Source organism: Myotis nattereri (assembly GCF_964212035.1).
Source record: "Myotis nattereri genome assembly, chromosome: X".
NCBI classification, from domain to species: domain Eukaryota; kingdom Metazoa; phylum Chordata; class Mammalia; order Chiroptera; family Vespertilionidae; genus Myotis; species Myotis nattereri.
Window position 1 is genome coordinate 145,316,580 of NC_138078.1, and position 26,576 is coordinate 145,343,155.

Sequence of the window (26,576 nt, forward strand, 5' to 3'; positions counted from 1 at the left end):
ATAAAGTGAACGAGTGAGACACGTGATGCTGGGCTGATGTTGTGGCGTTCACTGTGACGTTTGCTGCGCCAACTAGCGGTGGGGTATCTGAAGCTGGCTCGTAACCCGAATTTTAGCTCGCAACTCAAAGCAAAAAATCGGCCGAGAGATGGCTCGTATCTTGAAAAACTCGTTAGTCGGGACACTCGTAAGTCAAGGCCCCACTGTATAGGGGAGATAAATGGTGATGGACAGAAACTTTACTTGGAGTAGTGAACACACAGTATGTTGTACAAATGATGTATTGTACAATTGTGCACCTGAGACCTGTTAACCAGGGTCACCCCAATGAATTCAATAAATATAATACTGCAAATAATTCTGAGGAATCATTTGGAATCTTGCAGTTTCTATAGCTGGACAACTTAGATCTTATTCATCAGTCTGCTGAACTGGGCCTTTTTCAGAAACATAGATACCAACCAAAATTTTTCTGATATCCTTGCTTTTAACTGTGGTGGCTCGCTGAATCAAAGCAGCTGAATTTGATACAAGTTCAATGTTGTTTTCTTCAAGAATCAACTAATCTTTCTGGGCTTGAGATACTGAACAAACAACACCTGACCTCATCCGAACCCTGTGGATGTATTTTTCACCCAAGAAATTTCTGTTTCCAACAAGAGAACCATTCTCCTGAATAACAACATTTATGGCGAAGTGAGTGTACACAGACCTCATCTTGTAACAGAAGCTCAGTGTAAAACCCTTAATCATGTTCTGTACATGACTGCAGATAGTGAAAACGGTGGCCAGTTCCTTTCTATTTGTCAACCCAGAGCCTCTTTTTCTTTCCAAGGAGACTGAGTTCCACACTGATTTGATTGAAACCCCTACACAGGGTGCCTCTGAGGCCCTTCACAATAACTGTGCGCCCCTTGAGAGAGATGTCAACATTTTCTGGGATGTTGACAGTTTGATTGCTGAGAAGGGTCTTTATCCTCACAGTAAGTGTGGCAAAGAGTGACAGTGAGTTCTTAAGTATGACATCAAAAGTACAGTCAACAAAAGAAAAAAAAACAGATAAATTGGATTTCATAAAAATGTAAAACTTCTGCCGAAACCGGTTTGGCTCAGTGGATGGGGTGTCGGCCTGCAGACTGAAAGGTCCCAGGTTCGATTCCGGTCGGGGGCATGTACCTGGGTTGCGGGCACATCTCCGGTAGGAGATGTGCAGGAGGCAGCTGATCGATGTTTCTCTCTCATCGATGTTTCTAACTATCTCTCTCCCTTCCTCTCTGTAAAAAATCAATAAAATATATTTTTTTAAAAAAAGTAAAACTTCTGTGCATCAAAGTGAAAAGACAACTCACAGGAGAACGTAATTGCAAATCTTATAAGGGTCTAGTATCCAGAATATAATAGAACCCATAATTCAACAACAAAATTAAAAACAGCCCGGTTGATGTGGCTCCGTGATTGAGCATCTACCTATGAACCAGGAGGTCACAGTTCGATTCCCGGTCAGGGCACATGCCCAGGTTGCGGGCTCGATTCCCAAGTGGAGGACGTGCAGGAGACAGCAGATCAATGATGCTCTCTCATCATTGATATTTCTATCTCTCTCTTCCTCTCCTTTCCTCTCTGAAATCAATAAAAATATTTTTTAAATAAGATATTTTTAAAAATTAGATTTTTTAATGGGTAAAGGACTTCAATAGACATTTCTTCAAAGAAGACATACAAATGTCTTGGAAGCACATGAAAAGATACTCAACATCATTTATCATTAGAGAAATGCAAATGAAAACCACAGTGAGATACCAGCCTCACTAGGATGGCTATAATAAATTTTTTAAAAAATAATAATAAATGTTGGCAAGAATATGGAGAAATTGAAACCCTCATACTGCTGATGGAAATGTAAAACAATTTCAGCTGCTGTGGTATGTTTGGCGGTTCCTCAAAAACGTAAACATAGAATTATCAACTGGCCCAGCAATTCCATTCCTAGGTAGATTCCCCCAAACAACTGAAAACTGGTACTCAACAAATTCCTGTACACGCATCACTATGTACAACAGTCAAAAGGTGGAAACAACTCATACGTCCATCATCAAATGAATGGATAAACAAAATGTGGTATATACATACAATAGAATATTTATTATTCAGTCATAAAAAAGTATGAAGTACATAAGGCATACTGTAATGCAGATGAATCTTGAAAGCACTATGCTATGTGAAAGAAGCCAGACAAAAAAGCTCACACATTGTATGCTTTCACAATAGGTAAATCCATAGAGACAGAACACAGATCAGTGGTTGCCAGGGGTTGAGGGATGGAGAGTGTGGGCAACTGCTTAATGGGTACAGGGTTTCCTTTTGGGGTGATGAAAACATTTTGAAACTAGATAGAGGTGGTGGTTGCACAACACTGTAAATATACTCATTGCCACTGAATTGCTCACTTTATAATAATTTTATGTTTTGTGAATTTCACCTCAATGAAAAAAAAGAAGGGGAGGAGAAGAAAAGGAGAAGGAGAGAGGAATGGAAGAAGAAAATCTAATTCTCTAATGGGGCGTGGGTAAGTAGGTTTTCCTTGAGACATTCTTTTCAGCTTTATGAGATATAATTGATATATGACATTGCGTAAGTGTAAGGTGTAGAATGTGGTGATTTTTTTAATACACATAGATATTGAGAAATGTTTACCATAATAAGGTTAGTTAGCATATCATCCACCTCACATAATCACCATTTTGTTGTGGCGGTGGTGAGAATATTAAAGCTCTACTCCCACAGAAGTTTCCTTTTGTTGTTTAATAAATGCTTTCCATTCTACTAAATCCACATGATCTTCAAGTAAGTGCCTTTACCTAAATTTTAAGATAAGAAAATGAGACAAAGCCTAAGTCACACAGCTGTTAGGTTTGGATCTAGTAAATTTCAAACTCCGTCTGAACCTCAGACACCATACATTTTTGTACCTTCAGTGTCTAGTAGGACTCAAACATTAAATCAAGTCCTGTCATTCTTTAGCAACTACTGACCACCTCTTTTAGACCCATGGCCTTAGGTTCCATATGATAAGTCCTCCAGGAGACACCAAGGGAAAACCCACCACTTCACTTTTCTCTCTCAGCACCAATTATAGAAGATGCAAATCCAAATGACCCAGTTATTAGTTTGTCCAACTGAATAAAAGGCATCCTTATAGGTCTTCACTCCTATTATTGATTGATTGATTGATTGATTGATCTATTAAATATGTTTTTATTGATTTCAGAGAGAGATAGAAACATCAATGATAAGAGAGAATCATTGATCGGCTGCCTCCTGCATGCCCCCTACTCTCTCTTCAATGTTTCTATCTCTTTCTCCCGCTCCCTTCCTCTTTCTAAAATCAATAAAAAAATATATCTTTAAAAATCATTATCAATGAGAGAGTATATGAAAACACTAGATTATATGATAAATGAATATAAATGATGAATGTGTGGGGAGGGTGGACACTGGGTAGATTGACAGTGATGGCGGGAAGTTTTCCACTGCACACCTTTTCATTTTTGAAGTATATGCATATTACCCACTCAAAAATTAAGTAATTCTTCAGAGTATACCTACAAAAAGACATCAATCCATAAGGACAAAAAGAATTGGAGAGGAAAATTCTGAAATGTGCATGAGTAGTAATGGATAAAGCAGACCATAGAAAACTAAATAATATACCAGCAGCTGGGAGGATGAAAGTCAGCAAACTATTGCACAGTGTAAGCCCTAACATTTGTTTTTTGTTCTCTTTTGTAATGCAAGTGCCGGCTTAAGCTTTGATTGCCTGAGACGTCCAATTCAAAGAGGCACCTACTTCCAATAAACACATTCCCAGCCACTAGACTAGATAAAAGCCAGGTGCTTCCCCCTACTTAGGCTCCTTTGTTTTAGAGATCTTGGTTGAGTTTTCTCTTTTTGTTGAGAGAGGGTATAAATTTTCATTGTTTTAAGCCACCAAGTTTATGGTAATTTACTACAGCAGCTACAAGAAACTAATACTTTTTATAAAATCCCAACCATGTAGAAGTTTTTAAAAATTTTAAATTCCATGGGGGATAATAGAAGAAGGTAAAGGGGGAGATAAATGGTGATGGAAGGAGACCTGACTTGGTGTGATGAACACACAATACAGTACACAGATCATGTGTTGTAGAATTATATACCTGAAATGTGTATATTTTTATTAATCACTGTAATCCCAATAGATTCAATAAAAAATATTTTTCTGATTGAATGAAATGATTTCAATATCTGACCATTTGGGCTATGCGTTTGTTTTCTCTTACTGCATTTTAGATTCCCACTCTTATATTTTAAATTCACTAACAAAGAATGAGCCAGCCAAACTCTAGGCCCCTATCCTTGACCCCAATAAAAACAGAACCCCAGACCCATTCTCCTTCTCCCCCTCCTTCTCTCCCTCTGTGGCCCCAGTTGGTGCTGTGTAATTTCCGGGTCTAGTAAGTAATAAACCTGTATCTTGTCAAAGTTTCCTGATGGTTATTGCTAAAGGGCTTCTTCCAATCACAGTAAGAAACACAAGGGCCGGTCCAGACACAGCACTGGTTACTGATAGGCTGAGACCAGTACAAAACATATTGAAAGTGAAATCCCCAAGATACTTCAAAATTAACAGTACCAGTATCTCTGGAAGGAAGAGTGCATCCAAAAACAAAGATGGATTGGTTAACAGTATATTTAAGAACTCAGACCCAAGCATCTTCTTCCCACTCCATGAGTCTGGAAGGATATAAAATATATGAACAATTAATGATTGACATATACAGGACACCACAGCCAACGACAACAGAATAAACTTTTTTGAAATGCATATAGAACATTTACCAAAATTAACCATATCAATACCTATAGAGTAAGCTTAATGAACTTCAAAGGATTGAAATTCATCATCCCCTCCCCCACAAAAATAGAAAGAGCCCTAGCCAGTTTGGCTCAGTGGATAGAGTATCAGCTTGCAGACTAAAGAGTCCCAGGTTCGATTCCAGTCAAGGGCACATACCTGGGTTACGGGTTTGGTCCATAGTAGGGGGTGTGCAGGAGGCAGCCAATCAATGATTCTCTCATTGATGTTTCTATCTCTCTCTCCCTCTCCCTTCCTCTTTGAAATCAATAAAAATATATAAAAAAAAAAGAAGAAATTCATCCTCTGATCATAGTGGAAATACATGATATCCTAAGTAACAATATAAAAACTGGAAGATCTAGAAATGCTGGGAAATTAAGTAGTATATCACTAAATAACAGAAGAGGAAGTTCTCTATGTACTGATTTTTTAAAAATAAATTTTTATTGGTTTCAGAGAGAGAGAGAGGGAGAGAGAGAAATATCAATGATGAGAGAGAATTATTGATTGCCTACTTCTTGCATGCCCCCTAATGGGGATCAAGCCCGCAACCCTGGTATGTGCCCTGACCAGAATTGAACCATGACCTCCTGGTTCATAGGTCGACTCTCAACCATGAGCCACACCGGCTGGGTTCTATGTACTGATTTGTAAAGATTTCCAAGATATCTATAATAATAAAAGAGTAATATGCTAATTAGACTGGACGACCTTCCAGAAGAAGCCGGAACTGTGAGGGAAGCCTGGGTCCCAGGTGCCAGAGGGAAGCCGGTGCTGGCAGCCGGGGGAAGGAAGGCCTACTCTTGCACATATTTCATGCATCGGGCCTCTAGTTTTGTTAATAAAGCCAGACACAGCCCTGGCTGGTGCATCAGTGGTTAGAGCGTCAGCCCATGCACCAAATGGTGGTGGGTTTGATTTCCAGTCAAGGTCACATCTGGATTGCAGGTTTGATTCCCAGCCCTGAGTGGGGCACGCGTGGGAGGCAACCAATCCATGTGTCTCATATTGATGTTTCTCTCTCTCCCTCTCTCTCTCTTTCTCTCTCTATCTCTCTCTTTCTCTCTCTCTCCCTCTCCCTCCCTCCCTTCCACTCTCTCTAAAAATTAATGGAAAAAATCTTCTCCAGTGAGGATTAACTAAAAATAAAGCAAGATACAAAACAGTGTATCGAGTATGTTACCTTTTATGTAAGAAACAGGAGAATACATACTCATATTTGCTTAAATATGCATAAAGAAATTCTGAACAGATACACACTAAATTAATAAAGACTGGCACAGAAGCAAACCCAAGCTCTTTGGATTGGAATACAAGTCTTTCTAGGATATGCTTGGAAGCCAGACTGCCTGCCACTTACTTTGATATAGGACTTTGGTCAAATTACTGTTTACTCATCTGCCACATAAGGATAATAGTATCTATCCTCACAGGGCGATGAGGATTAAATAGATTAATAAAAATGTCTGGCATATAGTTAAAATTAAATATATATTAGCCAATTTATCATCACTGTTTTCTGGCTCTAGCCTACCTTTCCCCCAGTGTCCTAACCAGCTCCCCTATAGCTATGGCTCTCAAGCCCAGGTGTATATTAGGATCATCTGGGAGATTTTTAAAAAATACTGAAAATTAGCCTGGCGGGTGTGGCTCAGCGGTTGAGCGGTGACCCAGGAACCAAAAGGTTGCAGGCTCAATTCCCAGTTGGGGGGTGGGGGGCGGGTGCAGGAGGCAGCCAATCAATGATGTTCCTCTCTCATCAATGTTTCTATTTCTCTATCCCTCTCCCTTCCTCTCTAAAAATCAATAAAAACATATTAAAAATACTGAAATATTTAAATTTCCCAGATAAATTTAAAATAAAATACTAAGACCTGGACCCCACCCCCAGACCATATCAATCAGAATCCTTACTGGAGGAGGGGAAGTGGGACCCAGGCAGTGATATTTTCAAAATGTGCCCCAGATGGTTTTGATCATTTCTACCAGATTGCTGGTTCCTTCATTGTACCTGACACGTCAGGCTCATCCTGCCTCCACTTCTTTACTCACACTGTTCCCCCTCCTCTCCCCACCCCCATCCATCCCACATCCCAGCCTGGTAAATTTCTACTCATCGTCCAAGCCCTAAGTTAGATGCCCTCTCCTCCATTAGGACCTCGCTGTCCTTTGCGCAGTCCTCCCTTTGATGATTGCATGAGCTGACTGCAGGGGGAAGCCCCGCCCTCAGCCTCATCACCTGCTTCTCCCCCACCACATATTTATTCCCTGTGCTTCTACCGCACCAAACTATTTGCCCTTCTGCAGGTGCCTTTACACCTGAACCTTTGCGCATGCTCGTCCTAACCCCCAGCTTCAAGGATGCCCTTAGGCAACTCCTACTTGTCCTTTCACTCCTGTGAAGCCCACTCTGAGGCCCTGGGCAGAGACTCCTGGGGCAGAGTTAGGTGTTGTCTGCCCTGTGTTCCCTGTGCTTTGGACTTATCTCTAGCCCTCAGCACATTGTGTTTATTGTTGTATAATGTGTCTGGGTTGCCCTCAGTGTAAGCTTGAGGGCAAGGATTGTGATTTTGCCATTTTCTCTTATTTTAGTGCAGCACAGCGCCTGCATAAAGGAAGTACTTAGAGAATGTTTGCTGAATTCTATTACCCTGTGGTGGTTGCTGGCAGTCGTGGTGAAAATTGCTACTCTCCCCTTCAAGTAAAAGCCCCATAACTGAACACATAGTTTAAGACTAGTATGAACAGCTCTGAGGAAAGCAGATTATCACCTCTCATTTTAGCCCATTTCTGTCCATAGAATCTGGGGCTAAGATCTCAGTACCTTATTTACACTGCATTATCAAGCCAGGCTTTGAGGTCTAAGATCTTATTAATGTTAACAAAACAGCCTTTGAGTACCACCCCCTCAACCAATTCACTGCCTGACAAATTGCTTTGCTTACTCAATGGTTTGCATCCAAAATCCGCTGGAAAGCTTTTCAACATCCTGCTGCCCAGGCCGCCCAGCAGGCCAATGCATTAGAATCTCTGGAGGTGGGTCCCAGGCATCAATGTTTTTTGAAGTTCCGGTTGAGAGTCACTACTAGATTTAAAGCCATACAGCTCCCTCCTCAGACTCTGCACTTTTATTTTGTCCTCACTTGTCTACCATTCCTTCCTACCCTCAACTCCACTCCCTCCCACTTGCCTGCTCTCCAGTTGCTCACAGTTGTCTTTTTTCTTTCTTTTGTAAACTGCATTTTTAAAAAAGTTTTTACTGATTTTTAAAGAGAGAAGAAAGGAGAGAGATGGAAACATCAATGAGAGAGAAACATCCATTGGCTGCCTCCTACACGCCCTCTATTAGGGGTGAGCCTGCAACCCAGGCCTGTGCCCTGATGGGGAATCAAACCGGTGACCTCTTGGTGCATGGGACAACATGCCAACCAGTGAGCTACACAGGCTGGGCAACACACTAGTTGTCTTGATATGACTCACAGTACTACCCAGTTGACCACAGCCTAGGCCTCTGTCCCTTGAAGGTCTCAAGGCTCCCCTTCATTCTCTGAACCTTTGTTCCTTCTTGAGTCAAATGAGAATCATAAGATGTCTTCTGCCCCTTAAGAGGCCTATGTGAGGCCCGGCCAGTGTTGCTCAGTGGTTGAGCATCGACCTATGAACCAGGAAGTCATGGTTCAATTCCCGGTCAGGGCACATGCCCAGGTTGTGGGCTTGATCCCCAGTATGGGGTTTGCAAGAGGCAGCCAATCAATGATTCTCTCTCATCATTGATGTTTAGATCTCTCCTCTTCCTTCCTCTCAGAAATCAATAAAAATATATTTTAAAAAAGAGGCCTGTGTGAGGAGAGCACCGTGTAAGTATAAGGGATATCTAGAGTTGCACTACCAACATAGGGGCCATACAGTGTTCATGCCAGTTGTGCAAAACGAGGCTATATCATGTTGACAAAATACTATGAAATTGATGGATACATTCATATAAATTTGAAGAACAAAACATATATGACCATGGTAAACTCCAAGTTCAGGACAGTGGTAACTGAGGGAGGAAAGGGGATGGGTGCCAAAGGGTATTCAACTGTATAATTTCTGCTTTGTTTTTTTAAATTAATTTTTTACTTATTGATTTTGAGAGCGAGTGAGAGAGAGAAAGAGAGAGAGAGAGAGAGACATTGATTTGTTGTTCCACTTATTTATACATTCATTGGTTGATTCTTGTATGTGCCCTGATCGGGGATCCAACCTGCTACCTTGGTGTATTAGGACAGCACTATAACCAACTGAGCTATCCAGCCAGGACTCTGCTTTCTTTCTTTTTTCTTTTTTTTTTCTTAAATATATTTTTATTGATTTCAGAGAGGAAGGGAGAGGGAGAGAAAGATGGAAACATCAATGATGAGAGAGAATCATTGATTGGCTGCCTCCTGCACACCCCACACTGGGAATCAAACCCGCAACTGGGCATATGCCCTGATCGGGAATCGAACCAGTGACCTCTTGGTTCCTGGGTCGACGCTCAACTGCTGAGCCACACCCGGCTGGGCAGGGCTCTGCTTTCTTTTAAAAACTCAAATCTGACAAAATATGTGAAGATTTTATTAAATTGGGGGTGTTTTATAGTATTCTCTACTTTTCTGCACGCTTGAAAAGAAGATAATAACATAACTATATACAGCATAAAGCTATAATATTTAAAAAAAATTTAAAGCAAAATGAATACAAGGGATTCTTATCATCTTGCCCTAGCTTAGTTCTATTGTCCATGCTGGTATAGTGGCAGGAAATGATATATCTTGCAATTGACAGTTGCTTCAAATCCATTTCATAAAATAGAGATGCATAAGTCAATAACTCGATAAATTAAAAAAGAACTTGTCTGGCCGTCTGGTGTGCTCAGTAGATTGAGCCAGGAGGTCACAGTTCGATTACTGGTCAGAGCACATGCCCAGGTTGCAGGCTTGATCCCCAATGAGGGGCATGCAGGAGGCAGTAGTAGGAGGCAGCCAATCGATGTGCCTCTCTCATCTGTGTTTCTATCTCTCTCTCCCTCTCCTTTCCTCTCTGAAATCAATGAAAACATATTTTAAAAAACATGTCTGTTTCCCCTACCTGATCTTGGAGACATCACTGAGGACATTATATATATATATCTACACTAATAAAAGAGAAACATGGTAATTGGCGTACGACCGCTACCCTTTTCATTGGCTAATCAGCGAGATAGGCAAATTAACTGTCAGCCAAGATGGCGGCCGGCAGCCAGGCAGCTTAAAACTAACATGAGGCTTGCTTGCCTCAGTGATGGAGGACTCCAACGTTCCCTGCCTGCGACTGCAGGCCTCTGAGCGGGCAGTTTGAAACATTGTAACAAATACCGCGGGACTTCAGCCAGCAGATTTGCAACATTGTATGCAAAGGCCAGAAACCTACTTTCAGCAGCGGAGGGAGGCCTAAGGGCTGGAGCCAAGCCTCAAGCTAAAGCTGGCCCAGAATAAAAAAAAAGAAAGAAAGAAAGAAGCGGTTGGGAGCTTCAGTCACCCCCAGCCTGAAAAGAGCCTTCAGCCCCTCACCCAGACTGGCCAGGCACCCCAGTGGGGACCCCCACCCTGAAGGGTGTGTGACCAGCTGCAAACAGCCATCATCCCCTCACCCAGGCTGGCCAGGCACCCCAGTGGGGACCCCCACCCTGATCCAGGACACCCTTCAGGGCAAACCAGCCAGCCCCACCCATGCACCAGGCCTCTACCCTATATAGTAAAAGGGTAATATGCCTCCCAGCACCGGGATCAGCGGAGCCAAGAGGCCTCCCAGCACCGGGATCAGCGTGACAGGGGGCAGCGCCTAAACACCCTGATCGGCCCTGCTCTGTGTGTGACAGGGGAAAGCGCCCCAACCCCCTGATCAGCCCTGCTCTGTGTGTGACAGGGGGGAGCTCCCCAACCGCCCCCCCCCACGGGCCCTGCTCTGTGTGTGACGGGGTAGAGCCATAACCTCCCCATCGGCCCTGCCCTGAGTGTGACAGTGGCGGCGCCCCAACCCCCTGATCAGCCCTGCTCTGTGGGTGATAGAGGGTGGTGCCCCAACCCACTGATCCGCCCTGCTCTGTGTGTGACAGGGGACGGTGCCCCAACTCCCCTATCGGACCTACTCTGTGAGTGACAGGGGGGAGCTCCTCAACCCCCTGATGGGCCCTGCTCTGTGCGTGACAGGAGGGAGCTCCCCAACCCCCTGATGGGCCCTGCTCTGTGTGTGACAGGGGGCAGTGCCCCAACCCCCGGAATGGCCCTGCTCTGTGCGTGACAGGGGGTGGCGCTGCAACCTCCCCATTGACCCTGCTCTGTGTGTGACAGGGGGCGGTGCCCCAACCCCCCAATCGGCCCTGCTCTGAGCCCGACCAGGGGCTGCACCTAGGGATTGGGCCTGCCCTCTGCCACCCAGGAGCAGGCCTAAGCCAGCGGGTCATTATCTCCCAAGGGGTCCCAGACTGCTAGAGGGCACATGCCGGGCTGAGGGACCCCCCTTCCCCCTGAGTGCACAAATTTTTGTGCACCGGGCCTCTAATATATATATATATATATAATTGATTTCAGAGATGAAGGGAGAGGGAGAAATAGAAACATCAATGATGAGAGAGAATCATCAATGGGCTGCCGTATGCATGCCCCCCCACTGGGGATCAAGCCCGCAACTTGGGCATGTGTCCTTGACCAGAATCGAACCTGGGACCCTTTAGTCTGCAGGCCTATGCTCTATCCACTGAGCAAAACCAGCTAGGGGTCACTGAGGACATTTTTGCATGCACTGCTCTGAGTAATAAATGCTCATTAATAGTTCAGTTCAGGCCTGGCCTCCGTGCCTCAGTGGTTGAGCCTTGATCTATGAACCATGGGTTCGGGGTTCGATTCCCAGTCAGGGCACATGCACAGGTTGCGGGCTCAATCCCCAGTAGGAGGCATGCAGGAGGCAGATGATCAATGATTCTCTCTCATCATTGATGTTTCTCTCTCTCTCCCTTTCCCTTCCTCTCTGAAATCAACAACAACTATATATATATATATATATATATATATATATATATATATATATATACTAGAGACCCAGTGCACAAAAATTTGTGCACTTGGGGGGGTGGTCCCTCAGCCCGGCCTGTGCCCTCTCGCAGTCTGGGACCCCTCGGGGGATGATCACCTGCTGGCTTAGGTCTGCTCCCCGGGGGATCGGGCCTAAGCTGGCAGTCAGACATCCCTCTGGCAGCCTGGGAACCCTTGGGGGATGTCCACTTGCCAGCGGGGAGCAGGCCTAAGCTGCAGTCAGACATCCTTAGCGCTGATGAGGAGGCGGGAGAGGCTCCCACCACCACCGCTGTACTGGCAGCCGTCAGCCTGGCTTGTGGCTGAGCAGAGCTCCCCCTGTGGGAATGCACTGCCCCTGGTGGTCAGTGTGTGTCATAGTGACCAGTCATTCCCAGTCGTTCTGCTGTTAGGGTCAATTTGCATATTACCCTTTTATTCTATAGGATAAAGGCCTGGCCAGCCTGGGTGAGGGGCTGAGGGCCGTTTTCAGACTTGCCACACCTCCTTCAGGGTGGGGGTCCCCGCTAGAGTGCCTGGCCAGCCTGGGTGAGTGGCTGATGGCTGTTTGCAAGCAGGCCAAGGCCCCCAGTGGGGACCCTCACCCCATGAGGGTGTGGCCAGCCTGGGTGAGGGGCTGATGGCTGTTTGCAGGCTGGCCACAGCCCCTTCAGGTTGGGGGGTCCCCACTGGGGTGCCTGGACAGCCTGGGTGAGGGGCTGAGGGCCATTTTCAGGCTGGCCACACCCCCTTCAGGGTGGGGGGTCCTGCTGGGGTGTCTGGCCAGTATGGGTGAGGGGTTGATGGCTGTTTGCAGGCTAGCCATGGCACCCAGCCACCCAAGCTCCCAGTGGAGGCTGGCTGGAAGCAGGTATCTGGTATTTATTTATCTTCTATAGTTGAAACTTTGTTGCCTTGAGTGGAGGCCACAGCCAGCCAGGGCAAGCAGGAAGCTTGGCTTCCTCCATCGCCGGGGCAACCAAGCCTCCTGCTTGGTCCAGCTCCATGGCTGCCGGCTGCCATCTTGGTTGGGTTAATTTGCATATAGCCGCTCTGATTGGCTGGTGGGCATGGCTTGGGGCATAGTGGAAGTGCGGTCAATTTGCAGGTTTCTCTTTTATTAGATTAGATATTAAGAGTTCTGTTCAAGGAAACAAAAGTCACAGGTGAAAGACCCAGGAAGAGCCTGAGCCTGAAGGGGGCAAGGGGCAAGGAAAGGGGACACAGGAAGAGAAGGAAGAGGGGATCATTCATCTGGATGAAATCACACTGAACTACCAGTGAGTAGCAGACATATCAGAGTCTCGCTTGTTCAGTTTTCAGCTGCAGTTTCTCCATGAAGGGGTTGAATACGCCCACCATACCACCATTCTGGTCCCTGTTGGAAGGAAATGCATTCATTGTTTATTGTTGTTTTTTTAAAAAAATATATTTTTATTGACTTTTTATAGAAAGGAAGGGAGAGGGATAGAGAGTTAGAAACATCGAAACATCGAAGAGAGAGAAACACCAATTAGCTGCCTCCTGCATGCCCCCTACTGGGGATCGAGCCTGCAACCAAGGTACACCCCCTTGACCGGAATGGAACACGTGACCTTTTAGCCCACGGCCCCGTGCTCTATCCACTGAGCCAAACCAGTCAGGGCTACATTCATTGTTCATGGTGCTCTTTTTAAAGACAGCTGCTCAGGTTTTTCAATAATCTCAACTGATCTGGTACCCTGGCAACCACTAACTCGGCGCCTGGCACATAAGCCACAGCTTGCCCGTCTAGCACCTTCATTCTATTTAAACAAAGGTGCTCTTCTGGGCAGAGGCAACCCCTCTGGCTCACAGTGCAGCTAGCTATGTTTGGTAGAAAAAGGCACCCCATTCTCCTGACTCACGGAGCCCTGCACGAGGATGTATGGCACAGCTGCTTGAGGTTGACTCTTAGATCCCTGTTCTTACTGCGTCAGTGCAAGGTGTCCTATACAGTGAACACTTGCACGACCTTGTGTATAGGGAGGTCCTGCTAGGATTTGTGATTTAGCCGCTGTCTGTCTCCAAGACCTCAGACTTCTATTATCCTAACCCCACTCTCATTCACTGCTTTCCCTGTTACCTGTTTTCCACAACACTGGCCTTCAATCCTGCCCTAGCAGAAGACAAACCCAGTCCTGCCTCCGATCTCCTCCTTGCTCTTCCCTCTATACTCCTTTCTTTCCTAGACATTAGTATGTTCAGGTTCTCAGTTCACCAATAGAGTCAATTCCTTCTCTAGATCTCCAGGTCTTCAATATCATCACAGTCCATGAGATGACTCAGTTCCCACCTGGAAAATCTCAGGGCCGTCAAAAGAATTTACCTTTTGGCCCTAGCCAGTTTGGCTCAGCGGATAGAGCGTCGGCCTGTGGACTGAAGGGTCCCAGGTTTGATTTTGGTCAAGGGCATATGCCCAGGTTGTGGGCTCAATCCCCAGTGTGGGGCGTGCAGGAGGCAGCCGATCAATGATTCTCATCATTGATGTTTCTATCTCTCTCTCCCTCTCCCTTCCTCTCTGAAATCAATAAAAGTATATATTTTTAAAGAATTTACCTTTTGTTCTAGCTGACACCTAACATAGTTCCCTGACCTCCCTTGCTTAGTGTTTACTAAAAGGGACTTACAACTGTAAATTCTTCCCCTGTCCCTTTGAGATGTAGATGTATCTCCCACAGCTCCAGGGCATCTCTCTTAGTATTGGTGAACTAAGAACCCGAACATACAAAGGTCTAGGAAGGAAAGGAGTACAGTTCTGGAACTGCAATCATCAGGAAGCCTAGGGCCTCTTATCTCCCAGCCTCCGTGGGAGGATAGACTCCTCACTTCCACCATGGACAGCTCGCAGACGCAGCCAGCCGAACTGCACCTACACTGACCCACCCGTTGTTGTTTTTCACTTCCCTGACACCACTGAGCCCCTGCTTGCTCCTCTCCCTCCTTCAAATGCCCAGTCACCCCTGCACAAATGGGAATGGGGCTCAGCTTTCCCCCTACTGTCAGGAGTGACTGAATAAAATCTGTCTTGCCCAGTTGGTGTGGCTCAGTGGTTGAGCATTGACCTGTGAACCAGGAGGTCACGGTTCGGTTCCGTGGCCAAGGCATAGGGAGCATGCAGGAGGCAGCCAATCAATGATTCTCTCTCATCATTGATGTTTCATCTCTTCCTCTCCCTTCCTCTCTGAAAAATAAAAAAATATATTTTTTTAAAATGCACATACTAAAAAAAAAAAAAGGCCCCAAGATTGGGAGATAGGAGACCTAGATTTTAGTCTCATGGTTTGTCTTGGTTAACTAGTTAGTTACCTGAGTCAAGTTGCTACATCAACATGGTCCAACTACTTTACTGTCTGTGTGAGCTGGGGCAAGATATGGAATCTCTCTGTCTCAGTTCCTTCATCCAGCAATTCCTTCCTCTCAGGGTTGTTGGGGGAAGATGAAAGCAGTATGAGATAAACATAATAGGTGCTCAGGAAATGAATTTCAATCTTGACCTTTTACTAGGTCTCTCTTATCTGGTCTCTTACCCAGAGCAGCAGAATTTGTGCTCATAAGAGTGCAGCCTCTGGAGCCAGAATCTCTGAGTTTGAAGTTTCACTTTGCTCCTTAACTTTGGAAAGTGGCTTAACTTTTCTGTACTCACCCTGGCCAGATAGCTCAGTAGGTTAGAGCACCATTCAGATATGCCAAGGTCTCGAGTTCAATATCCAGTCAGGGAACATACAAGAATCAACCAATGAATGCATAAATAAGTAGAACAACAAATCAATGTCTCTCTCTCTCTCTCTCTCTCTCTCTCTCTCTCTCTCTCTCTATATATATATATATATATATATATATATATCCTTCTGTCCTCCCTTCCTCTCTCTCTAAAAGCAATCAATTTTAAAAAAGAGTTAAAAAACTTTTTTCAGTACTCAGTTTCTTCAGTTGTAAACCAAGGATGATTGTAATCATAGGGTTGTGATGAGGATTAATAGAGTAAATATCCTCACAACAGAGCCTGACATCAGTGTAAATAGTATGATTGGGCCTCAGGATCCTCATTCCTAAGAAGCATTAGGCTTTAAGTTCCCTGAAGTCTCTATAATGTCACCCCTGCAGCTGGCATACAATAATACTAGTTTCAGGTGTACAAACGCAGTGATTCAGCATTTATATACCTTATTATGTAATCCCCACACTAAGTGTAGTAACCATCTGTCAGCATGCAAAGTAATTACAGTATTAATGAGTATATTCTCTGTGCATCACATTCTGTGACTTATTTTATAGCTGAAAATCTATACCTCTTATTTTCCTTCACCTTTTTCACCCATCCCCCCACACCCACCCATACAGCAACCAGGTTGTTCTCTGTTTCTATGTCTATTTTAGTTTTGTTTGTTTCGTTTTTTAGGTTCCATATGTAGGTGATAGCATAAGGTATTTGTCTTTCTCTGTCTGACTTATTTCACTTAGTATAATACCCTCTAGGCCAGTGGTTCTCAACCTTGGCTGCACATTAGAATCACCTGGGAATCTTTTTAAAATCCTGATTTCTGGGCCTCATCCTCCGGAAATTCTGTTTCTTTGTTATGGGGTGGGGCCACATGAGTCACAAAGAAACAGAATTTCCGGAGGATGAGGCCCAGAAATCAGGATTTTAAAAAGATTCCCAGGTGATTCTAATGTGCAGCCAAGGTTGAGAACCACTGCTCTAGGCCCATCCATGTTGTCGTTTTTATTGCCATTCGCGGTCAGAGTTTTAACCCCATCTCACACTAGACGGCTTCCAATCTCCTTCAGGCTTCACTTCCCTGATAGATGGTCTGAAGTCACTCTTTACAGTACTTGACAGGCCCACCTGGGGTCTTCCTTCCACAGAGGTTCTTCCAGTCTACAGGGGCAGCTCCACAGCAGGTATTTCACCACCACCCAGCCCCACTCCAAAGGACCCCCTTTTTGACTCAGAGGCCCCCAGAGTATGGGGTGGGCTCCTAGAACTAACTGGCTGGAAGACTTGGGGTGAGGTGTGGGGCAGTTACTGTTCAAGCCTAGCCTCCTTTGAGGGGGGTGGGGGGGGAGTGGACCTCATATTTTTTAAAATTATTCTTTTTTATTGACTTTTTTTAAGAGAGAGATCAATTTGTTGTTCTATTTATTTATGCCTTCCTTGGTTGATTCTATATGTGCCCTGACCAGGGATCAAACCCACAACCTTGGCGTATGGGACGACGCTCTGACCAACTGAGCTACCTGGCCAGGGCGACTGGACCTCATATTGAGTCCCTTCTAGGACATGGAGATGTGAGGACGGGAATGAGAGGGGTTTCCCCTGGGTCTAACACACCCACTCCCTTCTGTCTTCCGGTTTTCAGTTTCCCCAAAGGACCGGAAACTGTGATCTAGTTGAAAGGAGCAACCACAGCTCCCGTCTACTTCTGAGGACTCTGCGCCCGCCCACCCAAACTTCCCCTGGCGGCCCGCACTTCTCCTCCTCCTTCTGCGACCAGGCGCCTTCACTGTGACCAATCGCTGTCACACCGGCTTTGTCAACATCCCTTTACAGTCATCCCCTATAAGGGTCAGACCGGATGGCACCGCCAGCTCTACAGGGGACTCTCCAACCTCCCTGGGAACAAGAAGTGAGCCGGTCACGCATGCGCGGACAGCATTTTCACCAAGGACAGGCCAACCCGGCCCCAAGGTCCGGTGGGGGCGGAGGACGCATGCGTAGATGCCATCCGCCCTTTCCAGCTGGGAAAATGCAGTGAGTGGGTGGTGGCGCCAAGCTGAGTCTATGCAACCCCGGCAATGCGGGCAGAACCCGCGCCCCCCGCCACCCCTTTTCTGTCCCTGGGTCTGGTCTTCCCACACTCAGTCGGGTCTATAGGACAGCTCCGTTCTGGAGTCTTAGTGTGAGTCCTTCTGTTTCCGCTGGCCGTTCCTCTAATAAAATGAACGAATGAATGGCAAGCATAGTGAATCTCAGGTGCCTTTGCTTAGAGGGGGCGCAGCCTGTACACGGATTGCCATCCCGCCCTCGGTTTCACACCGGCTGCCTTTTCTTCCCCACCTGGAAGTGGCAGAAATAAAAGAGAAACCTGTCTCCTGCCTGAGACCTTTCGCCAGACACTTTGGGTCCCATCAAGCCCTTTGAGGACCAGAGCCACCTTTGAGCTCCTCGTGATGACAGATCAGGGCCTCCCACCCCCGCCATTGGGACAGTCTCACATGGCGCAAGTGGCCTAGGGTGGAGGGCACAGCACTAGCACGCACCGCCTTTTATGGCGCACAGAACACACTCTCATTCTCACTTCGAGGCGGAGAAATATGAGGCTGGGCGACCCATAGGACGTGACCCAGGTCCCGCAGCCTCTCCTTCAGTGGGTGTGTGCTCAACATTTATTCCAGACACTGCCTCTAAAGCCTAGCACCCGGAAGGGGTCCCCCACCCCCACCCCGCTGGCCCCCACTTCTAGGTGCTGCCCAATCGCACTCGCAGGAGGTTCAGGCTGACTCATACCCCCCCCCCCCATTTATTCTGTTCCAAGTCTTTCCTAATTCGACCCGGGTGGGCGGGGAGGTGAAGGATTCTCAGAATCTCTCCGTAGTCCTCCGGATTTGGGGGCCGAGGGAATGGTTAGAGGAACTAGTCTAATCCCGGGGCTGGAGAGCAAGAGCCTCAGAAGGGCTAAGGTCCGGTGTCCCGGAAGGAGAAGAATGGTTCTGTCTGCAGTGCCTGAGCCTCCCTCCTCCCGCTCCTGTCCCCTCCCTGCGGCTGCCGTCACTCCTCGCTCTGTACCAGCTCTGGTCCTTCCCCGGCATTCCTACCTGCTTGCTGCCTTCCTCGGGCTGCCCACATCCCCTTCTCTTCCTCCCCCACAGCCTCCCTGGCTCCGGGCCTCTTTCCCTTCTTCTACCTCCATATTGTCAGATACCATCCGCTCCCTCCCATTCCTTCCCTCCCTCCAAAAACAAACAAACACCCCCAACTGGCCCTATAATGGCTTCACTAAGCCTGCAGGCTGCTCCCAGCTTTCTAGCTTTCCTGCTGGGTGAATGTGTAAACCTTGAGGTAATTCTCCCGAGGCTGTGAAGGCTGACACTGCAGTAATCACAATACTGAGTCCACCGAATGATTCAGGATTAGTGCGATGTCACACATATGCATTCATTCACTCAGCAGACACTGCCATCTGTTCTGCCCAGGGCCCTGTATGCTTACCATGGATACAGAGATCAGAACAGACCCCTGATCTCTCAGAGGTAAGTATTGGTTCAAAGGTGGACATAAAGAGCTGTGGGAGTGTGTGAGTGTGTGTGTGTGTGTGTGTATGTGTGTGTGTGTGTGTGTGTTGAGGGGGGGCATCTCATGGTCCTAAGGAAAATCTGTGCGGTGGGGTTGCCACCTGGCCGGGTGGCTCAGTTGGCTGAGCGTTGTCCCAAGAACAGAGAGGTTGTCTGTTGGATTACCTGTCAGGGCACATGCCTGAATTTCTGGCTCCATCCCCAGGGGGAGAGCAGGAAGCAGTCAATTGATGTTTCTCTCTCTTTCCCCCTCTTCCTCTCCCTCTCTAAAAATCAATAAAAATATTTTTTTAAAAAAATACAGGATGCCCACTTCAATGTGAATTTAAATAAATAACCAATAATTTTAGTTAATAACAATTTTCATAATAGTATGTCCCAAATATTGCACGGGAGATACTGATACTAACAATTATTTGTTGTTTATCTGAAATTAAAATTTAATTTAAAAATCATCTGGCAGCACTACCATGCATTGTTGCTGGAGAGTACAGTGTTATACAGGCTGAAGTCAGGAAATCAGCAGTTGTGGATTATGGAGAGCCCTGCAGGCGAGGGGAGACCACTGAAAGGGTTTAAAGCAAGGAGGGTAACATAACATTTGAGTTTTAGGAAGAGACTTCTACTGGCTTCTTGGAAGGTCCTTTTAAGAGGGACAGCAGTGGGATTTGACCAGGTGCAATAATACAAGAGATTTTGGGTGTTGATAACATGAAGATGGGAAAGAGGAAGTGCCAGATACAGGGAGTATGTAGGACTTAAATCGACAGGATTTGACAATTGATTAGATGGAGTGAAAAAGGCATTAGCCCCAGGGTCTAGCTTTGGTGTCTGTTAAGGTAGTATTGCTACTGAGATAGAACAAGTTTACGGCGAAATGATTGAATTTAACTTAAGACTTGTGTTGGAGCCAAAACCGGTTTGGCTCAGTGGATAGAGCGTCAGCCTGCGGACTGAAGGGTCCCGGGTTCGATTCCAGTCAAGGGCATGTACCTGGGTTGCGGGCACATCCCCAGTAGGAGATGTGCAGGAGGCGGCTGATCGATGTTTCTCTCTCATTGATGTTTCTGACTCTCTATCTCTCTCCCTTCCTCTCTGTAAAAAAACAGTAAAATATATTTAAAAAAAAAAAAAAGACTTGTGTTGGAGGTGCTGAAGAGCCACCTGGTGTGAGGGGCTAGCAAATGATGGGCTATCTCATCCTGACGTTAATGGAGAGGTGAGCTGGAGGTAGAGATGGAGAAATCTTCAGCAGAGAGGCAGTATTGAAACCAGGAGATTACTGAGCTCCTCGGTGAGGGGGCAGAAGAAAAGGAACCCAGGGAGGAGTCCTAGAAAGAAGAGTCAGGGAAGTAGGAGGAACCAGGAAAGTGAGGTATCATGGAAGACAAGGGGGGGTGTCTAGGAGGAGGAACTAATCAACCATGTCTTACGCAACTAAAAAGTTCTAATTACACAGAGGCTGAACAATGCCACTGATTTGGGCCATGCTAAAGTCATCATAACCTTAGGCTGGCTCACTCGGGCTCATTCAGATGTCAGCCCTATTAAGTCAAGTGGTAGACACTCAACTAGCATGTGTCCTCAGCATACTCTCAGAGGCTCGCAGGTCATCCTCATGTCCTGCACACTGCTTCAGAGTTTAAAACATTCATTCAAATTGTGCCCCAGCTGTTCTGGCCGGTGTGGCTAAGGTGGTTGAGCATCGTCCCATGCACCAAAAGGTCGCTGGTTCGATTCCCAGTCAGGGCACATGTCCAGGTTGTGGGCTCAATCCCTGGGCAGGGTGCATACAAGAAGTAGCTGGTTAATCGATGTTACTCTCTCACATCGATGTTTCTCTCACTCTCCCTTCTTCCTAACCCCCCCTCTCTAAAATCAATAAAAACATATTTTTTAAACAATTGTGCCCCAACTCACTCGGAAATTACAAGCACACATTTGGGTCCTCTCCATACTCATCATTTGAGTCCCTTTATAGTTGCCAAAGTCACCTCAGAGCCAGCCAGATCCAGTACAACTCTGTCTTTGCAGGGGTAACTTTAGCCCCCACAGGGGTTAAAAGGCTTATCTTGTTGTAGTTTTTATCTCCCAGGAGTGAAGACCACCTTTGTTTTTCTCTCATCTCCTGGTATGCCTAATAGGCCCTGGGGGGTTGTAAGGTAATACTGGATGTTGCTGGTTCTGGTCCTCATGCACCCAAACTGATGGATATCAATTGAGTTCATCTGTTCCCGATTTTCTAATGATCTTGAGACAGAAGTTTGAATAATAAAGACTGGGCATGCTCAATGGCACAAATCCCCAAGGAAATGGGAGGGGCTAGGACCCAGGCCCAGTGGGAAGGGAAGCCCCAAACAAGACCTCTCTTCTCTGAGACCCTAGAAAAGGATAGTGTGGCTAGAAAGAATGTTGGAAGTGACAAGAGAGGAAACATTCCCCTAATGCCCTACATTTGCTCTAAACAGGAGTTCTTAACCAAGGGTCCACAGCCCCTTTGGAGTCTGTAGAGAAAATTTAAGGAGCCCATGGATTTGGATGGGAGGGGAAGGCATCTTTATTTTTACTATCACTAACAGAAATGTAGCATGTCCTTCTGTCTTTCTGTCCTTCTAAGGGTGTAACAAGCTACATTACTATAGCAGTACCTGTGGCTTTGTCACCAATGGAAATCAGATTTTCATACCTTACCATGGTTGTTGCAGATCTCTCAAAATAACATTATTTTGAAATCATGGTAGCCACTAAATTTGTTGATGGAGCTTTGTGTTTAATGTATTGATAAAGAAGCACATGTAAGCAGCATAATTCACCATAGCTAAGATTTGGAAACAGCCTAAGTGCCCATCAGTAGATGAGTGGATTAGAAAACTGTGGTACATCTACACAATGGAATAGTACACTGTGATAAAAAAGAGAAGGAGTTCTTACCATTTGCAACAGCATGGACGGACCTGGAGAGCATTATGCTAAGCGAAATAAGTCAGAGAAAGATAAATACCACATGATCTCACTCATTTGTGGAATATAATGAACAGCATAAACTGATGAACAAAAACAGATCCAGAGACAGAGAAGCGTTGATCAGACCATCAAACCTCAGAGGGAAGGTAGGGGAGGGTGGGAGTAAGGGGGAGAGATCAACCAAAGGACTTATATGCAAGCATATAGGCCTAACCAATGGATACAGACAACAGGGGGGTGAGGGCATGAATGGGGGGGGATAGGGGGTAACATGAGGATAAGGACACATATGTAATAACTTAATCAATAAAAAAGTTAATTTCTGGGATGATGATAACATCCTATATAATAAAGAGCTAATATACAAAAAAATAAAGAAGCACATATAACATATGTATTTCTTTTTATTTTTTTTTAAATATATTTTATTGGTTTTTAACAGAGAGGAAGGGAGAGGGATAGAGAGTTAGAAACATCGATGAGAGAGAAGCATTGATCAGCTGCCTCCTACACACCTCCTACTGGGGATGTGCCCGCAACCCAGGTACATGCCCCTGACTGGAATCGAACCTGGGACCGACACTCTACTGAGTCAAACCAGTTAGGGCAACATATGTATTTCTTTAAAATTTTAAAAAATTTATTTATTGATTTTATAAAGAGAGGAAAGGAGAGAGAGAAATATCGGTTTGTTGTTCCACTTGTTTATGCATTCACCTGGGTCTTAAATGACAGCCTCTGATTGAAATCCAATTTGCAGTGTGTGATCTGGGCTTTGGGGTTCAAAATACCTTGGATACAGAGGACAGTAGGAAAGGTTGAACTGGTGAAAGATTTCTTTGCTTCTGTATTTATGCCCCTCTGGACTTGTGTTTCTCGGCAGCTCTGTCTCCTAATGTCTCTTCTAGCTACTGTGTCTCTTAGTGGCTCTCCACACCCCTATCTATCTCTGAGATCTGGCCTGGCATCTCTGTTCCCTGAGATCTCTTCAACATATTCCTATCTATACGGCTCTCAGAATCTCCATCTTCAGTTATTCATGTCTGTGTTCCAGGATCTGGTTCTCTTACCTTCCTTTGTGTTTGTACTGTAAGTATCTCTTTTCCAACTGAATTGTGCTCTCCTGGAAGGCATGAACCCTTTATTATTCCTCTGGGTATCCCCGCTTAAAGCCGAGCATGTAAGAGTCTCTCAGCAACGTTTATACTTGAATGAAGGATTTTTCTGAGAAGTAAGGGACTCGCAATCTCCTGCTGCTCCCCGCCTCCCGCGGAGCTGGCTGTGTGGCCCTGGGCCAGCTAGAGAGTTGGGCGGAGGGTGTGGCATTGTGCTGCTGCTCTTGGGTTCTTTCCCCAGGTGACACAACTCTTTGAAGGCACTTTGCCATGTCCTAACCCTCTCGGCAAGAGACCAGAGCAGTCAGCACACTCCCGGACGCCCCGCCCCCTCCGCCGGCCCCGCCCCCTCCGCCATTGGAGGAGCGCGGCAGCCGTCTCCGCCTGCTCCGTCGGCCCCGCCCAGTTGTCCGTTGGAGGAGCGCCGGCAGCCGGCCCCGCCCACTTTCCGGCCCCGCCCACTTCGCCATTGGAGGAGCGCCTGCAGCCGGTTGGGGGAGAGGCGTGGGAAAGATGGCTGCGGCGTGTCGGAGCGTGAAGGTATCCGGGTCCTCGCCCCTGCGGCTTGCCCCGCTGAACCTGCTGGGACTTTGGCGGCCGTGGAAGTAGAGGGAAGAGATCGGTGCCGGGAAAATGGTCACGCGATTCTAGGCCCGGTATTGCGGCGGTGGGGCTCGGGAGGTGAAGGTCAACTCTCCGCAGCACGTGTATGTGGGGTGCCTGGGTGTACTCTCTCGGGATGAGAAGCGTAGAGTTGTCGTCGGTAAGGAGAGGGGCACACCTGGAGAACGGGCAGATGAAAGGGTCTGCACAGCGTAACCGTTGACGGTACCTCTTCACAGGGCCTGGTCGCCGTAATAACCGGAGGCGCCTCAGGCCTAGGACTGGCCACAGCGGAGCGACTGGTGGGACAGGGGGCCAGTGCTGTGCTTCTGGACATGCCCAGCTCGAATGGGGAGGAGCAGGCCAAGAAGTTAGGGAAGAGCTGCGCCTTTGCCCCAACCGACGTAAGTGGGGTCACTTCACCCCCCCCCCCCCCCCCCCCCCGCGCAAGGCACCAACCTGGGAACCTATGGGTCCCTCCCTCCCATAGGCTGCTGCTGTCTGTGTGAGGGGTGGGCCCTTCTCCTTTTCTTAAAAACAAAACTAAACAAAACAAAACAGTTTTATTGATTTTTAGAGAAAGAGGAAGGGAGAAGGAGAGAGACAGAGAAACATCCATGTGAGAGTGAAACATCCATCAGCTGCCTCCTACCTGGGATTGAGTGGGCCACCCAGGCATGTGCCCTGACCAGGAATCGAACTGTCAACCTTTTGCTGCACCCTACCACACCCAACCAACTGAGCCACACTGGCCAGGGCAACCCATCTCCTTTTCCCTTCACAACTGTGGGGATGGGGATTGGACATGTCATGATCTCCTGGAGGGGATATGAGTAGTTTGAAAAACTCATAGTGCCCTGTAATTTTATATTTACAAAGTTGAAAAACTTTTCATGAAAAAAAACTACAGACAGTAAAGCTTGATGCAATCATCTTAGTAGGTAGGGGCACAAGAAAGCTAGTCTGTCTTCATATCACTAATTCTCAAAACAGTGCTCTGATTCACAGCAATTGAGAATCTCCACTCATATGTGAAATTATCAAGAAGGCATAGATTTAAAAAAACGTTTTGAAACACTGCTTTGTAGTACCTGACATTTTCAGCTTTCTCCACTTTTCTCTTGGCCTCTCCCTTGCTTATATAATTCTGCTGCCCCTCCCATAGGTTTAGTGGGGAGTGTGTGTGCTGGGTGATGAGTCCCTCCTCCACTTCTCCTCCTGAAGGTGACCTCAGAGAAGGACGTGCAAGCAGCTCTGGCTTTAGCAAAAGAAAAGTTTGGCCGTGTGGATGTGGCAGTCAATTGTGCAGGCATTGCGGTGGCCCTCAAGACATACAACGTAAAGAGGAACCAGGCCCATACCTTGGAGGACTTCCAACGAGTTATCAATGTGAGGCCTTGGAGATTCTCTAGGCCCTAGAGTCTAGGGGTAGGAATAAGATGTGTTGGGCTGTGGGTGCTCCCAAAGCTTTTAAGGGACAAAAGCCTGCCTCTGCCTCAAGTTCTAACCATGTCTCTACTGGTCCTCTAGGCCAGTGGTCGGCAAACTGCGGCTCACGAGCCACAGGCGGCTCTTTGGCCCCTTGAGTGTGGCTCTTTCTAAGCCTTAGGAGGACCCTAATTAAGTTAAATAACAATGTACCTACCTATATAGTTTAGGTTTAAAAAATTTGGCTCTCAAAAGAAATTTCAATCATTGTACTGCTGATATTTGGCTCTGTTGACTAATGAGTTTGCCAACCACTGCTCTAGGTGAATCTCATAGGAACCTTCAATGTGATCCGCCTTGTGGCTGGTGAGATGGGCCAGAATGAACCAGACCAGGAAGGCCAACGTGGGATCATCATCAACACCGCCAGCGTGGCTGCCTTTGAGGGCCAGGTGTGTGAGCAGGGGCAAGGCTTGTGCCTCCTCAGTGACCTGTTCGGGGCCCTCCCACCTATGACCTTCACTCTTTCTCCAGGTTGGACAAGCTGCATACTCTGCTTCCAAGGGGGGCATAGTGGGCATGACACTGCCCATTGCTCGGGATTTGGCTCCCATGGGCATCCGGGTGATAACCATTGCTCCAGGTAAACCTATCCCCTCCCTGCCACACCTGGGATTGGGTGGGATCCATGGGCAATTGAGAGGAGAAGCAAAGCAGCAGCAGCCGTCGTCCATCCCTGGGCATAGGGAAGTACTACAAGTAGGGCTAGGGAGAGGGGGGGACAGGGTAAACATGAAAGCAAGGGCGGGCCTCTGACTCTGTCTTGTCTAGGTCTGTTTGGCACCCCACTGCTGACCAGCCTCCCAGAGAAAGTGCGCAACTTCCTGGCCAGCCAGGTGCCCTTCCCCAGCCGACTGGGCCACCCTGCTGAGTATGCCCATCTGGTACAGTCCATCATTGAGAACCCATTCATCAATGGAGAGGTCATCCGGCTGGATGGGGCCATCCGCATGCAGCCTTGAAGGGAGGGGGCAGACGAAACACACTCTCTTCCACCCATCCTTCCCCTGGCATACTATACTCCAGCTTGGGAGGAAGCCTGGTAGCCATTTTGTAACTCTGCCCACTAATCACCTTCTGTGCCTAATAAAGTCTATTTCTTACAGGAAGTGGGCAGTGCTG

General features: G+C 46.7%; 1 protein-coding gene and 1 pseudogene across 3 annotated transcripts; one reads left to right on the plus strand and one right to left on the minus strand.

The window, feature by feature from the left end:
• Positions 1-411: 411 nt before the first annotated feature.
• Positions 412-3,050, minus strand: LOC308511936 (large ribosomal subunit protein uL6-like; annotated as a pseudogene). Its single transcript has 2 exons — positions 3,033-3,050; positions 412-970 (listed from the first exon to the last, which is right to left on the minus strand). The product of its transcript is annotated as a large ribosomal subunit protein uL6-like (transcript).
• A 20,775-nt stretch (positions 3,051-23,825) lies between these two features.
• HSD17B10 (hydroxysteroid 17-beta dehydrogenase 10) lies at positions 23,826-26,561 on the plus strand. 2 transcript variants are annotated; one of them, XM_081115442.1, is made up of 6 exons: positions 23,826-23,903; positions 24,206-24,370; positions 25,191-25,355; positions 25,718-25,846; positions 25,929-26,037; positions 26,226-26,561. In XM_081115442.1, the coding sequence occupies exons 1-6, from the start codon at positions 23,877-23,879 to the stop codon at positions 26,414-26,416; spliced, it is 786 nt and encodes a 261-aa protein (XP_080971568.1). In that variant the 5' UTR covers positions 23,826-23,876; the 3' UTR covers positions 26,417-26,561. The 2 variants fall into 2 exon arrangements, with proteins under 2 accessions (XP_080971568.1, XP_080971569.1); XM_081115443.1 differs by having other exon boundaries at positions 23,847-24,126.
• Positions 26,562-26,576: the final 15 nt, after the last annotated feature.